This window comes from Condylura cristata, unplaced genomic scaffold, assembly GCF_000260355.1.
Source record: "Condylura cristata isolate star-nosed mole 26May11 unplaced genomic scaffold, ConCri1.0 scaffold00011, whole genome shotgun sequence".
Taxonomy (NCBI): Eukaryota; Metazoa; Chordata; class Mammalia; order Eulipotyphla; family Talpidae; genus Condylura; species Condylura cristata.
The window spans coordinates 40033782-40050872 of NW_004567112.1; the positions used below are offsets into that span (position 1 = coordinate 40033782).

Sequence of the window (17091 nt, forward strand, 5' to 3'; positions counted from 1 at the left end):
ATATTAATATTAATATTAATAACTGTCACTTAATATTTCCTACCACAACCTTAAATACTACCAGTTTGTTAAGGCTCTCCCAGGCCTACAAGCCTCCTGGATGAATCGGTCTTCCAAATAAACACTTCTTTCCTGTACTGATCCTACTAAATTATAAGCTCCATGAGAGTAAGGATTATAGTTTATACCTTCGGGGGGTTGTTTCCCCATTCCCACAATAATTGTTTGGGTGCCACTCAACAAGTATAGAGACAGGAGCATTGAGTGGGAGTTGTGAGATGGATCCTAGCCTGCGTTCTATTACCAAATATGTGATTTATGACATCTTTTGTAAAATAGACAATATATTCTAGGGTCTTATGAATTAAATGGTTCTATGAATAAAGGAAAGTCAATAAATCACTGATGATTGTTTTATTTTTCTTTAATAAATATTTTCCTCCTCACATGGTAAAGTTAAAGAAAAAAAATTCCTTACAAATATGCATATCATTCCTTTCAGGGGCCATGCTAACTTCTCTGTATATTTCCAATTTTATTATAAGTGCTAGCATTTAAGAACTAGGTACAAGTTTAACCTCAAATATACTATGCAACATGATAAGCAACTTTAGGAAAATGTAACCCACTAGATGAAAGTCTATTTAGATTCTTTTCATTTAAAATAATTTTCTTTATTTTCTTGCTCCCTTTCACTTCATTCCTGCAAAAAACCATTCATGAATAAAACTTTATTATGCTAGTAATACCACTCAAAATCCTACCATTATGCAGTTACCTTGATCTCTTTTGGATCACATACTCTTGGGATTCCAGTGCTATTTCCCTCTTTGCTAAGTCTTAGACAAATAGCCAAAGATTCATAAATAATTAACAGATACAGATGAATGAAATTTTGTCAACTCTCAGTGCCAGAATCTGAGAACCAATCTCTGCCATTTATTTCCAAGAAATGCAAGGTATTGTGCGGAGGCAAGATTAAAAAAGCACAAAACAAAACTAAACTAAACTGTTGAGAAATGCATACTAAAAAGAGAAAGGTCTTCCCTGGTGGTATAGGGGTTAAAGAGTGGCAATATGAAGTAATCTGCAGCTACTGCAGCATGAGTTTGATCCTTGGTGACCCAAGGATGTGACCCACATGGCTCAGCAGATCTCTCCTGTCTGTCTGGTGGCTTCCCTCTGCAGTGTACTTCAGTCTGCTGCTCTATTCCCCACTGTGCCCTGGTGAATCCTCTCACCCCCTGCACCGCTGGCCTGTAGCCAGAGGTGGATACATAAGTAAATAAAATAAAATTACCACCAAAGTCAAAATCTGAGGCTTATGATTGGGGTTTGAGAATCTAGTAAAATTCTATTATAAATCTGGGTAGTTTTTTCACAGTGTTCACTTTTTAGTAATGGGTAAGCTGTACATTTCTATTTCATAAACTTTTCTGTTGATTTATTCGACAATGAACAATGGTATTTATTTATTATAGATTATTAATGCAGTTTTTTTGTGAATAAACATCCACAAATAAACAGATCTCTCCTTTAATGAAGAGCGGTTAATGCTAAATAGATGTACTTCACTATGCCTATGTAATATCCCTTCATTTAATAAATAATGGATATTGAATTTTAATTTTCAATATGGTCCCAGTGAACACCACCACCTAGTATTCACACCATGATGTGTCCTTCCCTATAATGAGTAGAGCCCACTTGTGTAGCAATTTTCAAAGCTGATGTCTTTAAAAAAATAAACAAAAAACACAAGCCAAGGAGGCGTTTCCCTTATTATCTTTAACTGACTGAGGGAACCAAGCTGCTATGAAAAATGTGAAACACACTTAAAAAATCCTGATACAGAAGTGAGACCTGCAGCTAATAATCCTGAAGGAACTGAAATCTCATTCAAGTGACCTGGGAAGGGGCCCCTCCACTCCCTCACCACACTCTGAGTTTTCAGTTGACAACCATCTCATGAGTCCCTCTGCCAGAAGTCCCCACTGAGCCACACCCAGATTCTGGGCCCACAAAAGCTTCATGAGGTAGGGATTGTTTACTGTTCAAAGCTACTAAAATTTTTGTGGTTAATGAAAGAAGAATAAATGAACAGAACAAGGGTTCTCAACCTCACTTCCAACAATAACCAACAGTCTATTCCTAGCATTAGAAAACTCCTTTGAATTATATATAATGCAAAGCCACACTTTTCCACTCATCAGCTAGAAATATCTTAGATTAAAATAATTACTCAGTTCGGACAAATCCTCTGGCAGGAATCCAAGGAGTGAAAGGAGTGCATCACTGCAATTTAAAGTAGTGAGGATGGGGTCCAGAGTAGGACAGAGTGTAACATATCCCTGATGAGGCAACTTGGACGTGTGAACTTCTACAGGAAGAACAGGGAGCACTGAAGAGGAGTTTTTGGGTAAATGGAATGTAAAAATTGTCTGCTATTTAGTGTTGTTTGGAGGATTCACTGGACACCCTGGTTTTAATAAGTGAAGTGAGTTAGTTGGGGTGTGATGAGGTCAGACAACAACCAAAACTCAGTCAATATTGACAGGCAGTAATTTGTAACACACATCCTATATGGACTTATATGTATATTCTGTCCTAATTCCTTCGGCATTGGAGTATTTTATGGATGGAATTAGATTCCCCCGCCAAATTCATGTTGTAGCTCTACATTCAATGTGATTGTATTTGGAAAAAAAACTTGAAGTAGGTAATTAAGTTTAAATGCCATCTTGGGCCCTCACTGGTGGCACAGTGGGTTAAAGTGCCCCACTACAAAGCTAGCCGCAGCCACTTCCGCACGAGTTTGATCCCAGGCCAGGGACGTGATCCACATGGCGAGGCAGATCTCTCCTGTCTCGCTTGTTGCTCCCCTCAGCAGTGTATTTCATTGATCTGCCTGTTCTGCTCCCCACTCTGTCTCTGGTAAATCCTCTCCTGCCCCTGGGCTTCTGGCTGGTACCTCAGTTCTGTATGCATAAATAAATCTTAAAAAAAAAAAAAATGTTGTCTTAAGGGTAGCCCTAATCCAATACGAACAGAAAGTATCCTTACTAGTATACATCAGTATGTGCAGGCTCAGACAAGGTCATGTGAAGATAAAAGAGTCTGTCACTCAAGGAGAGGCTCACAGAAAACCAACCTGACAGCGACTTAACCTGGGACTTTGTAACAGTACAATTGTGAGAAGTCAAATTTCCATTGTTCAAGCCCTAAAAAAGCTAGATAATATATGTGATTTTTACCAATTAATTTATTAGAATGCTTTTATAAAATGAACCAATTAACACATCCCTACTCAAAATGTTTCAAAAACCTTTATGTTAACCTTGGACTAAACACCCAAGTTCCTCACCATGGCCTCCAAAACTATTCAAAGAGGCTTCTGCCTACCTGGCTGCTGGGTTCCATTTTCTACCTCCTCAACTTCACTGAACTCCTGTTAGATAATTATAGAACATTCCCTCTTCCTTGATCTAAGACATGTGATAGATGCCACTTTCTTTGCTTAGGAATATTGGGGGTACACTTTTTGTCACTGTCATTAAAGTCTCAGCTTAAATGTTCTCTGTCCAAAGAAGACTTCCTGATGACTCAATTATAAAAAGAATGTAGGCAGTTTCCACTGCCTACATGGAATTAAGATAAAGGGGCCATAAACACTAAAGCAATAGGAAATTGGAGTTAGTCTCTTAGACTTATTGTTTCAGAAGAAATAGTATAAAATTTAAAAAGGAGAGTATAAATTTAGTACTACAGATTGAAAAGGCAAGAAACATGCAAACTCTATATGCAAAAAAACCTTAAAAAACATCCCTAAAAGACAAAAGAGGGTACTAGCAGATAGAAAGTCATCATATATATATGGTAGGAAGACTAAATATGAAAAAAAGGTAAATATAATTCCAATAAAAATACTAATAGGATTTTATTTTTGCACTTAGACAAGATGACTATCAATGCATATAAAAAAAAGGGAAATTATATTCTGGAAATTTCTGAGAAATTGAAAAGAGGAATTAACTACACAAGATTTTAAAACATACTGTAAAATCTACATGATGACAGTAGTTTGATGTTGATATGAGAGACATGAAACTGAGGTACAGAATAGAAAATCTACTAATAAAAGCAAACATAAGTAGGGGAGAGACAAGAGAAAGGTGCTGAGTAAATAGGTAAGCATCCGGAAAACTTTTAAGTTGTCCCTAAGTCTCTATATACAAAATGATTAAATACTGAAAAAAAAATTACTAAAATACTACGAAAATGGAAGAATTATTTATAACTTAGAAGATGTAAAGATTTTTGTAATTAAAATATGATATACTGAAGTCATAAAAGAAAGGAAGAATTGTTTTCACCTTTTATGTTTTTTGAATTTCATTTCATTTAAAAATCAGAATGGTAAAAACAATGAGAAACAAAACATACTTGCAAATTTTATCACCAATAATAAATTTTATAAAGGAAATTCTATCGAACTAGAGATGACTAACAATTCAATAGAAAAATGGGCAGTCAATATATTATTTTCTACCTTAAAATGTTTTGAATCAATGGTAAGCCAAAGGTGCAGGGGGTGAGAGCATTCACCAGAGACAGAGTAGGGAGCAGAAGAGGCAGATATACTGAAATATACTGCTGACGGGAGCAGTGGGTGAGACAGGAGAGGTCTGCTGCACCATTTGGATAGGCTCTCTGGCTGTGTATCTAATGTGTGCTGCAGTGGCGCAGATTGCTTCATAGTACTGAGACTTAACCTCTTGATCAGCCAGGGAGGGTCCAATATTTTTTAAAAAGAGGAATAAAGTAGAAAAATAAAAAGACTTCTCTGGTAACTGTTTAGTTACAGCTAGACCAAAACCTCGTTCATGAAAATTGAATTCTGAGTGAGCGCTTACTGGAAATTACTAAATGTCATTTTCATAACTGAATGGACAAGATGTGGGGGATCAGTGCTTAGCAGGACAAGAAGTTGATTAAAGAACTGATAGTCCTCACAACCACCAGACCCAGCCCTACTCCAACCATTACATAAAAATTTTAGGGAAAGTTTTAGACTTCTAAAGAGAATTTGGGGAAATTTTATTTTGTTCTTAAGAGACCAAATAACTCCAGATAATGTTTGTGTAAGCAAATGATAAAGTGAACTTTAGCTAGCAAACCTACTTAGACTAAAAATGTATTTGTGATGACTGATATGACTCAGGGCCATTTGTTGATGTCAATAAAATGATATGACATTAATTCATGTTTGTGTCCCCAGCCCAGCATGTGACTATAGGATGTACTCAATAAGCATGAGTTCACTCACCTCTCTCTCTCATCTTGAAATTTTTTCCTTTCAAAATTTACCCATGTTTAACAAGTAACATCTGTTATTTACTTGGGGCTTGATACCACATATAACAAACATCTCCCCTCCAATAACAGGATTTAAGCAAGAAAAGATAATTCTCATATTAAAGAAATTCAGATTTAAGAAGACGGAGTTGGTATGACGTCTGTATCCATCTTATCAGGGACTTGAGTTCCTACATTTATTCCCACATATACATGTCTTCTACTATCAAGTCAACCCACAGTTCCAAATGGTTGTTGAACTCTAGCCATTAAATCCATGCTCTATAAAAGCTGAGTAAAGGACATACAGAGTATCTGCTAAATTATTCTAATAACACCAAGTTCTTAAAAAAAAAGTCCATCATTGTGATAAAGCTCAAAACAGTTGGCATCTTTGTGAGTTAATGACTAGGAGGGGTCACAGGGAATTTTATGGAGTACTAGTAAGTTCTATATCATTATCTCAGTTGTGTTATATAGGAGAAGTACTCATATAAACCAAAGATCTGCGCATTTTACTGTAAGATCACTAAACAAGGCACATCCAGATCTTTTGAGTTTATCTGTAATTTGATAAGACTTTGTGCTCCAAATAGATGGGAGGAAGTTATAGTTCTAAAGTGTTTAGTATTCAGTGTCTCATTCTTATACTCATCACTACTCTCACCTTCCAGGGTAAAATATAACCAACACATACACTGTAATAGTGTAGGTAAGGGTGCAGCAATTGCCTGCTTTCAGAATACCTATCTCCATTTTACATTTAATGTTTTTAACTTTCTGAAAGGGATATACAAATAAACAAAGGACTCCTAAGAATTCTGTTGTGAGTAATGATGAGGCAAAGTGCCTAATTAAAGCGTCTAATAAAGATAGTAGTTATTATTTTTTTTATTATAAAGTTTATTTTTACATCATTTTGCACATTTTTTTTCCATCTTGATTGTAATCCCCGCAGGTTTCCCATCACCAGATCACCCCTGTGCCACCACCCTAGTCCCATGCATTTCCCTCCCTCCCCGATAGTAGTTATTTATTTTTTTTTATTAAAAAGTTTATTTTTACATCATTTTTCACATTTTTTTTTTCATCTCAATTGTAATCCCCACGGTTTCCCATCACCAAATCACCCCTGTGCCACCACCCTAGTCCCATGCATTTCCCTCCCTCCCCGATAGTAGTTATTTTTTAATCATATAAATCATCATCATCATTAGTAGTAAAGGATTATACAAGAACATAAATGATTATATGGCCAAAAATTCCAAATAAACTGGTTAATATGCTATGGATGTGAATGTACTGTTGAAAAAGAAAAAAAAAAATTCCTATGAGCCTGTTTTTCAGCAAGAATGTCCTAAAGAATAGACACTAGAGTTCTTATCCTTACTGCCATGTGCTTTTGGAAAACTAAATGTAGTCATGGAAACAATTTTGAGACTATATTATAACAAATTTAGTTTTGCCTTCAGTATTGCATGATCCTTATTAAGGTGGATATTGAATTGGAGAGAACTTCAAATGAGGTAAAAATAAAAGATATTTATGTGTAGTTTGGCACCACTTGGCTATGTTATCTAATAAATTAATGAATAGTCTCTTAAAGTACACAAGAAATGATATAAGAGGTAGTCACACAAAACAAAGATAAATAGAAAAAGAAGTTCTCTAGGTCATAATTGGGAAGGGCAATATGCCCTTTTGTCATTTAACATGAATACTACATTTTTTAAAACATAATAAAGATGGGCCCTCCCTGGTGGCGCTCTGGGTTAAAGCATAGCACTGAGAAGCTAAAGCCGCTTCCGCATGAGTTCGATTCCCGCCTGCCCCGGAGGTGACCACACGGCGTGGCAGACCTCTCCTGACCCGCCCGCAGCTCCCCTCAGCAGTGTACCTTGTAAGCCAGCCTGCTCTACTCCCCACTCTCTCTCTGGTGAATCCTCTCACCGACCCTGCACGTTGGCCTGTACCCCACCTCTGTATGCACAAATAAATCTTTTAAAAAAAATTCTAAAGATATACACCCACCACCCTGATCTTAACCTGCCCAGGAATAATGGATATGGGGTATTTTTCTCATCTACATTTTCATAGAAAAATAATTTATTTTATAAATGTTGCAATGTAAATTCATTTTGAAAAATGTAAAAATATTAAATACTTACCCATTTAGCTATCGGACATCCGTGAGAGCTTTTTCCTTCTTTTCCCGTGTACACTACTATTTCTATCCTTATTGCATTTCCTTTCTGACCATACCTGAGTAAAAAACACAGTGAAGGAAAAATAATTGCAATATAAACTTGAAACCTTTACCTTTTAACATCTTAATGTGCATTAGACATACATACATAGAAATGAAAAAAAAAAATCAAACACTCCTGTAGTTTACTTTTACTAAACATTTACTTTTGTGTGACCTCTATTTTTTTTGTTATCCAGCTCCATATACTTATCCTTAAAGATCAGTCTTTTCAAAAGCACCTGGCTCCAAGATAAGCAACATGAATGTGAATGCACTGTTGACAGCAGTCATTTTAACTATTTCTACCATTACACAATAACATAAAATAGTTATTTCTGAATTTAACAAAAACAGTCTTGCTATGCGAGTGTCTTGTGAGTGCCCAAAGCTCACATGATGAATGACAGCAGAGACACCAAGACAATATCCCTGTGTCCCAAAAAACAGCCAACTCGGACTCCTGAAGGTTTTCTGTTCACCTCACATTGTTCCCACCGATAATTTCTCTGCATTGAATTAGGTCCACAGTAATGAATGATTTTAACAGGGAAGCATATTTCCTCACCTATTCTCCATGATTTCCCTGACAGCAGCAACACTTGGTCCTGCCCCAAGGTGTGTATAATATGGGCCTTTGTCTTTTTGTATAACTCGATCTGTGGAAGGAATAACATTATTAGACCCAAAGCTTCACAGCATTGCATAGGGGCAAGGAGGAGCTATTTATACTAACTTTTTTTTTTTTTAACAGTTCATAACAATGAATCTAGACAGTGTTTTGGTGGCTTTAATAATTAAAATATAGGACAAAGGTCCTGGAATTTAACTTGATCCTTTCATTCTGTTCCTAATTCATTCTTCCTCTGACAGAGGAGAAAAAAGATACAAGAGGTGTGGGTCACACTTACTACTTAAAAGCAGACCTAAATTTTGTAAATTTGGAAACAAAAATCTTAATCACTTATAATGTTAATTCATATAGAAAAATTGTAAGAAGTTTTATCTTCAGAGAATGGGACCATAAGATATCTGCACCCTATTCCCGTACTGTTGGAATTTTTATGAGTGTGAATTATATATTTCTTAGAAAATAATATTTTGTTTGCTTGTTGTTAAAGCTATGCTTTTATACATTCAGAACACTTTGACATGAGATGTAACTACAGAAAATACATTTTTTTTTAAAGATTTATTTATTTGTACATACAGAACCGGGGTACAGGCTAGAGGCTCAGGGGCGGTGAGAGGCTTCACCGCAGACAGAGCGGGGAGCAGAACAGGCAGATCAACGAAGCACACTGCTGAGGGGAGCAGCGGGCGGGTCAGGAGAGGTCTGCCACACCATGTGGTCACCTCCGGGGCAGGCGGGAATCGAACTCATGCGGAAGTGGCTTAAGCTTCTTAGTGCTGTGCTTTAACCCGCTGCACCATCAGGGAGGGCCCAAAATACATATTTTTAATGTCAATTCTTATAATCAAGTCTATATATAGAATCACTGGAGGATACATTTCTGGCCATGATGTACCTACACCAAAGGTCACTATTTAAACATTTTGATTGGATATCAAATATAATATAGGATTAGTTCCATTGCTTCTTAAGCAAGAGTTAAGTAATAGATTTTAACTCATTATTGTTGATCTAGAGCAGTGATTCTTCAACCACCTGTTATTCCCCTGAGGGGGGACATTTGGCAATCTTTTTGCTTTGACACCTGGACAGCTATGAGTGGGGTGTGTTTTCCTGGCTGCTAGTGGGTAGAGGCCAGTACTACTAAGTAGCCTATAAAGCAGTAGCCTAAACAAAGAATTATCCCGTCTAAATAGCCAATAGTGCTAACTTTGAGAAACACAGCTCCAGCAGTTAATTACTTCTATTTAGCTAGACTAAATCCATGGGAATTTTTTTTACCCTTACATATTATGTTCCCATTGGGAATGATTCTGGGTGAGTCTGTTTTTGTGTTTCTCCTTTGTGAGATCCCGTTTCTACACAATGAGCACAGTAACCCCACATGTAATGACTACGGGAAGACACATGTGTAAACAGTTACAAGTCCACTAAAGATACACAATAACCTTGGAATGAGTGGCTCACTCCTACCTAATTTCCAGATATAAAAGGAAAGTGTCCTGAAACTAGACAACCATCCTATTGAAGCTATGCTCATGGTAAATCTAGATTTAACTCAGGTATATACCCATTTTAATGGCATTTAAAAATTAAACCTCTTTTTCCCACCTGTAATAATAATCAGAAAAGCACTATCCCTTTTATATTCATATTTTCAAAACAGGATGGAGGATACAGACATAGACTCTGGCATTAAAACTGGCCTGTCTCTGAATCCCAATTCAGTCATTTACTAGTTCTGAATTTGCTGTGCCTCAGTCTTCTTATTTGTAAGATGAGATTAATAAGCTTTGTGAATATAGTAAGTCAAAGGCATGACCAAGTATCAGGCTTGCAGTAAAAGGTAAGGAGTAAGAGCCAGATTATTATTAGACTCTTCTTTCCTTAGTCCAAGAAGCTCTCATTCTTCCAATTCAATCCCACTCAGGCAGCCCTGTCATCCTTTTCATGGTAAGATCTTTCTTAGCAGAACCTATCCTTGGTGCTTGGCATGTGGTAGGCTGTCAAAAGGTGTTGAGTGATGAGTGGAAAAATGGAAAGATTTATTTCAGCACAGCAAATGTAGGTTTGGGTAATCAAGAACTAAAAGTAATTGCTGTATTTCTACTATGGCTTTTTCTTTTTCAAGATTTATTTTTATTTATTTATGTATATAAGGGTGTAGGCCAGAGATGTAGGGGTGAGAGGACTCACCAGAGACAGTAGGAAGGCAGATTGACTGAAATACAGTACTGAGGGTTGCAGCAGGCAAGACAGGAGAGGTCTGCCAGGCCGTGTGGGTCAGCTACCTGGCTGGGATTGAATTTGTACCATAGTGGCTGACAATAGTTCGATAGTGCTGAGACTTTAAGGTCCTCTACTATGGTCTTTTTAACAACAACAACAAAGAAAAAAACACAGTATACTGTATTCTAAGCAATCCTTGAACAAGGAATGTACTAATAAAATACCTTAAAAAGATTGCTTCTGTTCAAGGCAAAACATGAAGCCTTTGTAATTTGGGGCCATATCTTAAATAAGACTGCTATAAATGAACCTATTCATGTTGTTGAATAGGTTATAATAAAATTGAAAATAGGTTATAATAAAAACAAGTTATACAAATCTTGTCCTACCATAATTTGAATAAAAGTTGAAATAATAATGGGGCTTTAAACAGGCTAACAAACTTTAATAATGCAATCTATTTAATCTCCCCATTTTAAAAATAATTATACTAAACAAATTCCGTTTTATATTTGAGCACTTACATAGCACATGACTATAGACAGAGACAAATCAAAACAGAATTCAAATTAAACTTCCATGTTTCAAATATTGAGTGAATTTCTCATAGAGTCTGCCTGAGAATCCTAGTCTAGCAAGATTTTCTCAGGGATTTTAACACACTGCTAAAAGTTCTGTTAGCTTCTGAATGTTTTCTTTCAATGAGTCTAAACACACAAAATACATAAAAATAGATTAGTTAGAAGCTAGTCCATGATTCAGTTGTTAACACATATCTGTTTTTTGTTTTTTTAAATAAGAAGTCCATATTAAACAATTCAACATTTTAGATCTCCCAAATTGTGGACTTTCTTCAACTAGCCAAGATTATGGAATTTTCTCACATATTGAGCGTCCTGTGTATATTGCAAAGCATAAAAACAATGTAAAGAAATAAGCCAGTTTCAATTCCTGAATGGGTGTCACTTACACAGCTACTTTTTATAGTCATTCATTAAGTTGTATATGCTTTATGTTCTCTGTATACATGTATAGCTTCCAATAAAAATCAATTTTTAAGCAAAAGGCTTTCTTTGAATATATGAACAAATTATAATAAAGTATGTAAGGGAATTCATTCTTATGAAATACATAATAAGTAACTTGGAAGTCACTTAGCCTTGAGAGAAACCTGCAAATTTTCTCACTGAGTTTTTTCCCCATTTTGAGTTGAATTTGCCATTCATGTGAGCAGAATCAATAAAGGTCCCTCAGAAAAATGGGCATAGAATTACTTCGTTTATTTTAGCTAGAATATAAATGGGAATTGATGCTATCCATAAAAGATAAAGTCAAACCTGACTTGGTCACAGTGAGGTAATTTGTGTAGTAAAACAAAGAAACATGCACACATACACCAAGTCCACAAATGCTCACACTTACCAAGACAGTTGCACGTTGGTAATTCAGAATCTTTTGTTGTGGACACCAGGTTTTTTGTTGGCTTAGTAAAGTAGTTCATGGCATAATCATTGAAAATTTTCTGTGCACTGTCTGCTGGGGAAAATTCTGATCCTCCAACACTAGATGAACAGACTTCCTCATCACTTTTGGTAGAAACCACTGTAATTCCACCTGAACACACTACATTTACATTCCTGAGTATTTGTGCTGGATCCAGTAATGGGGTCTCGTGAGAGATGCCAGGTAATGCTGGTATTCTCTGATGCATGGGTTGGTCTTTACCATCCTGCTGGAACTGTGTTTGGTCATTGCCAGCCATCACATTAGCACACTGGTTAGTTGGAGAGGAGAACTGGGGTAAAGGATGAGTTTTCTGACTGACATTCATTATTGGCTGTACCTGAGAATTATAAATTTTTTCTGTAAACTCCTGCCCATTGGATTCTATTTTTAACTGGGATGTGGAGAGAATATTCAATGGTTCAACCTTTATCATTTTCTCCTGTGCTACTTCAGGAAAACTTCGCTTGAATTCTATCTGAGCAACTGGGTGAAATAATTTTTTGGGCTCTGATACTGACCTCATTTGAGTCACTGGTTCCCATTCTTTGGCTGGAGAAATTTTTCCTAACAAGATAGGAAAATGATGTGGACCAAACTGACCAAATTTTTGAAATTTAGATCCCATCCAAATATCATACAACATTCTATACTCATATGACAACTGTTCCTGCTTTTTCTGGTCATTTTCTTGACAACTGAGGACTGTGGGCTTCTTTTTCCGCCTATCTCTTGATGGGGTAGATTTTGTCTTTTTCTGAGTTGTGTTCTTTTGCTTTGTTAATAACAAGCTGTGATTATTTGGTACACTTGAAGATGGTTTCTGTTGTACTGTGCCCTTCTCCTGACTATATTTTTGCTGTACAGTGTATGCAACATGGCTTGTTGATGTTCTTTCAACATTTTTATCCTCTGATTTTATGGAGTTGAATGTAATTGTTGATGCAAGTTGTGTTAACTGTGTGGCAACATCTTCCTCCACTTTACTATGAGCTGTATCTTGACATGATGGATCATTCTTGGAGTCTAATTTTTTACTGCTGTCCAGTGATTGTTGGCAATGCTCCAATTTATTAATTCTTGGTAGCAAAGGCGTTGAATTCTTGGAAGAACTGTCAAGAGAAAATCTGCTTTGAGCAACATTTTTGTTGTGCTCAAGTTTAGATGAATTTGGCATTAAAAAAGAATTTGTGGTCTTTGAATATTCCTGTGACTTTGTGGAGGTTTGGTTAGTAGTTGAGTTATTGTGGGACTTAGAAATGGTATTTTGGCCATTAAATACCACCATGTTGCGTGAACTTTGCTTTACAAGAGATGGACAGTGATGAAAGCTTTGTGGTTTCCCTTGTAAATTTGGGTCTTGGAGGTCTTTTCTTACAGAATAGAGGATAGCTTTGCAGCTGTTAAGCAAACTAGCTGTTCTTTGCTCTGTTTCTTCATCCTTCTCTGACTTGGAGGGCGAGGAATTCTCAGACGTAGCTTCTGAAAGCTGCGTCAGAGCTTCGATAGCCACTACTTGCTCCAGCGTTAACCTCCTATCTTTCATGAGGGACAGAAGACTTGGTTGAACTGGAGATCCATCTTTAGGGTCTTTACTTGGTACAGTCTCTGGAGTTTGATCATTTTCATTGTGGGTACTGGTATGACTATTTATGTTAAAGTTTGCAGGGTCTGAAAAAGACTTACAGTTAAAGCCAGGCTTCTGGAAGACTAACACATTATTTCTCCCCTTGAGATGATCACAGCTCGCGCTACTAGCAATGGAGCTCATGGCATTGTTATGATTTGCAGTGTCTTTCAGGAACTTACAAGAATTATTTTCAATTGTCTTGTCAAATTCTTCAAAATTGGATTTTTTAATTGACACATTTGTTTCAGTTGGTAAACAATGTACATTTTTAATGCCATTTCTTACAGGTTGTATAAATAACTTTTCAGGTTCAAGGAAGTCAGTAAGTAGGACTTTCTTGCTTTCATCTTTAGAGCTTTTAAACCTTTCTGTTTCTGTCACAGATGTCCTAAACTCTGCTTTGACATCTTCGGGTAAATGTGATTTCTTGCTTTGTGGCCACTTCTCCGCCTCATTACCTGTCTTACTTTCTTCATTTTCAGCTACATTTTCAAGGGGGTGTGGGTTCAATTCCAATCTCTGTTCTTCCCCATGACCACATCTACTGTATTCCATGGATTCTGACTTGGGGCCATTTACTGATTTGTTGTGAAAATGTGCCTATAAAATAAACACAGAAATTACTCACATTAATAATTTAAATTCTTCTGAAAATGAGCTATAATGTATAGATGAGCTTTATAATTTAATAGCAGCTAAATGTGCATCTCCTAAAAAAATATTTTTACTCTTTACATGTTTAGAGATCATAAGATGCCACTTAAGAGTATGTATGAGAAAGGAAACAAAGAGGAATAGCTATTATAATTTCCTAATAATCCTAATGATATATTAATTTGTGTTCCCATTTCAACTTTTAAAGTTTTTAAATTTACATTGCTACCATCTAATGGACAATACCTATTATTTTAATGCAAGTTGTATTATGGTAGAATATATACATAGTACAAAATGTACAAATCATGTAAGGAACTTGTTGAAATTTAACAAAACAAGCACTTTTGTTCACAGAGCTCAATCAAGAAACTATCCTGCTAGATGTCACTCACCTGCAGAAAGTGACCATTGCCTACATATAGATATATCATCACAGAAATTCTTCTGCCATTTACAAACTTTACATAACTGATTTCTTTCACTTAAAATTATACTTGTTAGATTCATCCATGTTATTCAGTATACTTGTAAACTACTCATTGTTATTACTGAATAGCAATTCACTTATTAAATATACTATAATATATTTACCTACTTTACAATAGATGGACATTTCAGTTAATTTTAGTTTCTGACTCTAACAAGAGTAACAGTAAAATATACTATTATCCTTTAGTGAAGACAGCAATGCTGGGTCACAGAAGGTGCTTATGTGTATATGTATTGTCATTCTTAGAAGATAAGCCAAAGAATGTTCTAAAATAGTTAAATATACATTCTCATTAGTAAACATGAGTTACAGTTGTTCCATATTGCCATCAATAATATTTTCTGTCTTTTCACATTAGTCATTCTGGTGAATGGATAATGAGTGACTTATCCCCTATTCCTTTTGAAATGAAATTCACATAAAATTTCTTACTTTACCATTTAAAATTATATATTAATGCTGCACATTAGTCAACCATATCTAATTCCACAACATTCCAAATCCCATTGAAGCAATCACTCCTTAAAGTTCCTTTTCTAATACTTATTTTTTTAGAAACCTTGAAGCAGTTCATCTGAAAATATAACACAGGAGGGCCTCTCCGGTGGCACAGGTATTAAAGACAGCACTATCAGGCTACTGGCAGCCACTGAAACACGAGTTCAAATCAATTCCCAGCAGGTCAGGGAGCTAACCTACTTGGCACAATAGACCCCGGCAGACCTGTCTCACCTGCTGCTCCCCTCAGCAGTGTATTTCAGTACATCTGCCTGTTATGTTCCCCCCTCTATCTTTGGTGAATCATCTCACCCCCCCCCCGGAACACCCCCTGCGACACTCTGGCCTGTACCCCAGTTCTTGTATGCATTTAAAAAAAGAGCAGTGACATTTTCAAGTCCCATTACTTTCTGCCTTCTACTCTATAACCATTTGAAAAATATCATTTCCTCTGGGTTCCTCCCACCCACTCTGAACCAACAGGAATACTGAACTCCTTATATCAGGTTTGGGTCCCTGAGTACCCACCCAAATCCCACCATTTTCTCACTTCTCCATATTCCCACCATCATGATACTCTTACATCCACTCTTAAAGGAACTCAAGTAGCATTTTGAGGTATTTCATTCTGAACTGACAATGCCCTTTGGACAGATCTGATAGTAGTCCCTCCTAACACAAACTCGCATTCCATACATGCTGTATTTTCTTTATCAAGAAACCCTGACACAGATTACATGTTACAGACTTTCAAAATGCAGATTATGAGACATGGAAAGATATCTTCCAAGACTATGACCTTTGCTATGGGTAGGTGAGTTTTTCAACCTGTTTCTTTTCTTTTCTTCCCCACCAGTCCACCCACATACCTTTTTTTTTTTTTTTAAGATTTATTTATTTATTCATACAGAACTGGGGTACAGGCAGAGGTGCGGAGGGTGAGAGGATTCACAAGGTACAGAGCGGGGAGCAGAACAGGCAGATCGACGAAGTACACTGCTGAGGGGACCAGCGGGCGGGTCAGGAGAGGTCTGGTACGCCTTGTGGTCACCTCCGGGGCAGGCGGGGATCGAACTCATGCTGAAGTGGCTTTAGCTTCTCAGTGCAGTGTTTTAACCCGCTGCGCCACCAGGGAGGGCCCCCATATACCTTTCAATACATTTATTTTCCCAATAACCCTTCCCATGAAGGCTGAATGAAATTTTAAAATCAAAGGTATGTGTTTATGAACTATCTTCTGTTTTAATCTCAATGGTATTCTACACCCCACCCCAAATTTCTGACTCCCTGTGAAGAGCAAGCAATTAAAAAAAGTAACATAGACCACAGAGAACAGTCAACAAAGTATTTGCAATTTAAAAAGGTTAACATGTAGATCACAAAAAACAGTCAGCAAAGTATTTGTGCCTGATTAGAAGTGACACCAGTGGGTGTTCTGTTCTCAACTGAAAAGTGAATGTTTCTGGGAAATGCTCAGAGTTTCTCATCCATGCCTCCATTAATGCTGGCCACACTGCAGAGAGGATTTCACTCCCAAACAGAGGAATGGAGGTCAGCCTCCATTCTGTAGCCAACAGCAGTACAATTCTTACTACAACTGTTTGATGACAAAACTAAATTTAGGGAACTAAATAAGGAACAGGAAAAATAAATAAGCAAACAAAATTAACAGGTAAGTATAAATCACAGACATTCTGCAAGGGAGAGGGATGGCGAGGTAGACCACAGGGACCATGGTGAGCATGCACAGGTGAACTGGTTGTGGGAATTTGGGGGGGACTACACCTGAGAGGAGAAAGTAAATATTGTACAAAAAGGAACAATGATGTAAAAACAAAAACATATATATA

At 36.7% G+C, this 17091-nt stretch overlaps 1 protein-coding gene across 1 annotated transcript in view; it reads right to left on the reverse strand.

Annotated features, from left to right (window-relative positions):
* Positions 1 to 17091, reverse strand: part of TET1 (tet methylcytosine dioxygenase 1) — a 108970-nt gene that overhangs the window by 33034 nt on the left and 58845 nt on the right. The window contains exons 3-5 of the mRNA XM_004680833.2: positions 11886 to 14196; positions 8169 to 8259; positions 7524 to 7617 (exon numbers count right to left, since the gene is read on the reverse strand). Coding sequence (XP_004680890.1) covers positions 7524 to 7617; positions 8169 to 8259; positions 11886 to 14196 — 2496 coding nt within the window. The remainder of the gene's footprint in view (positions 1 to 7523; positions 7618 to 8168; positions 8260 to 11885; positions 14197 to 17091) is intronic.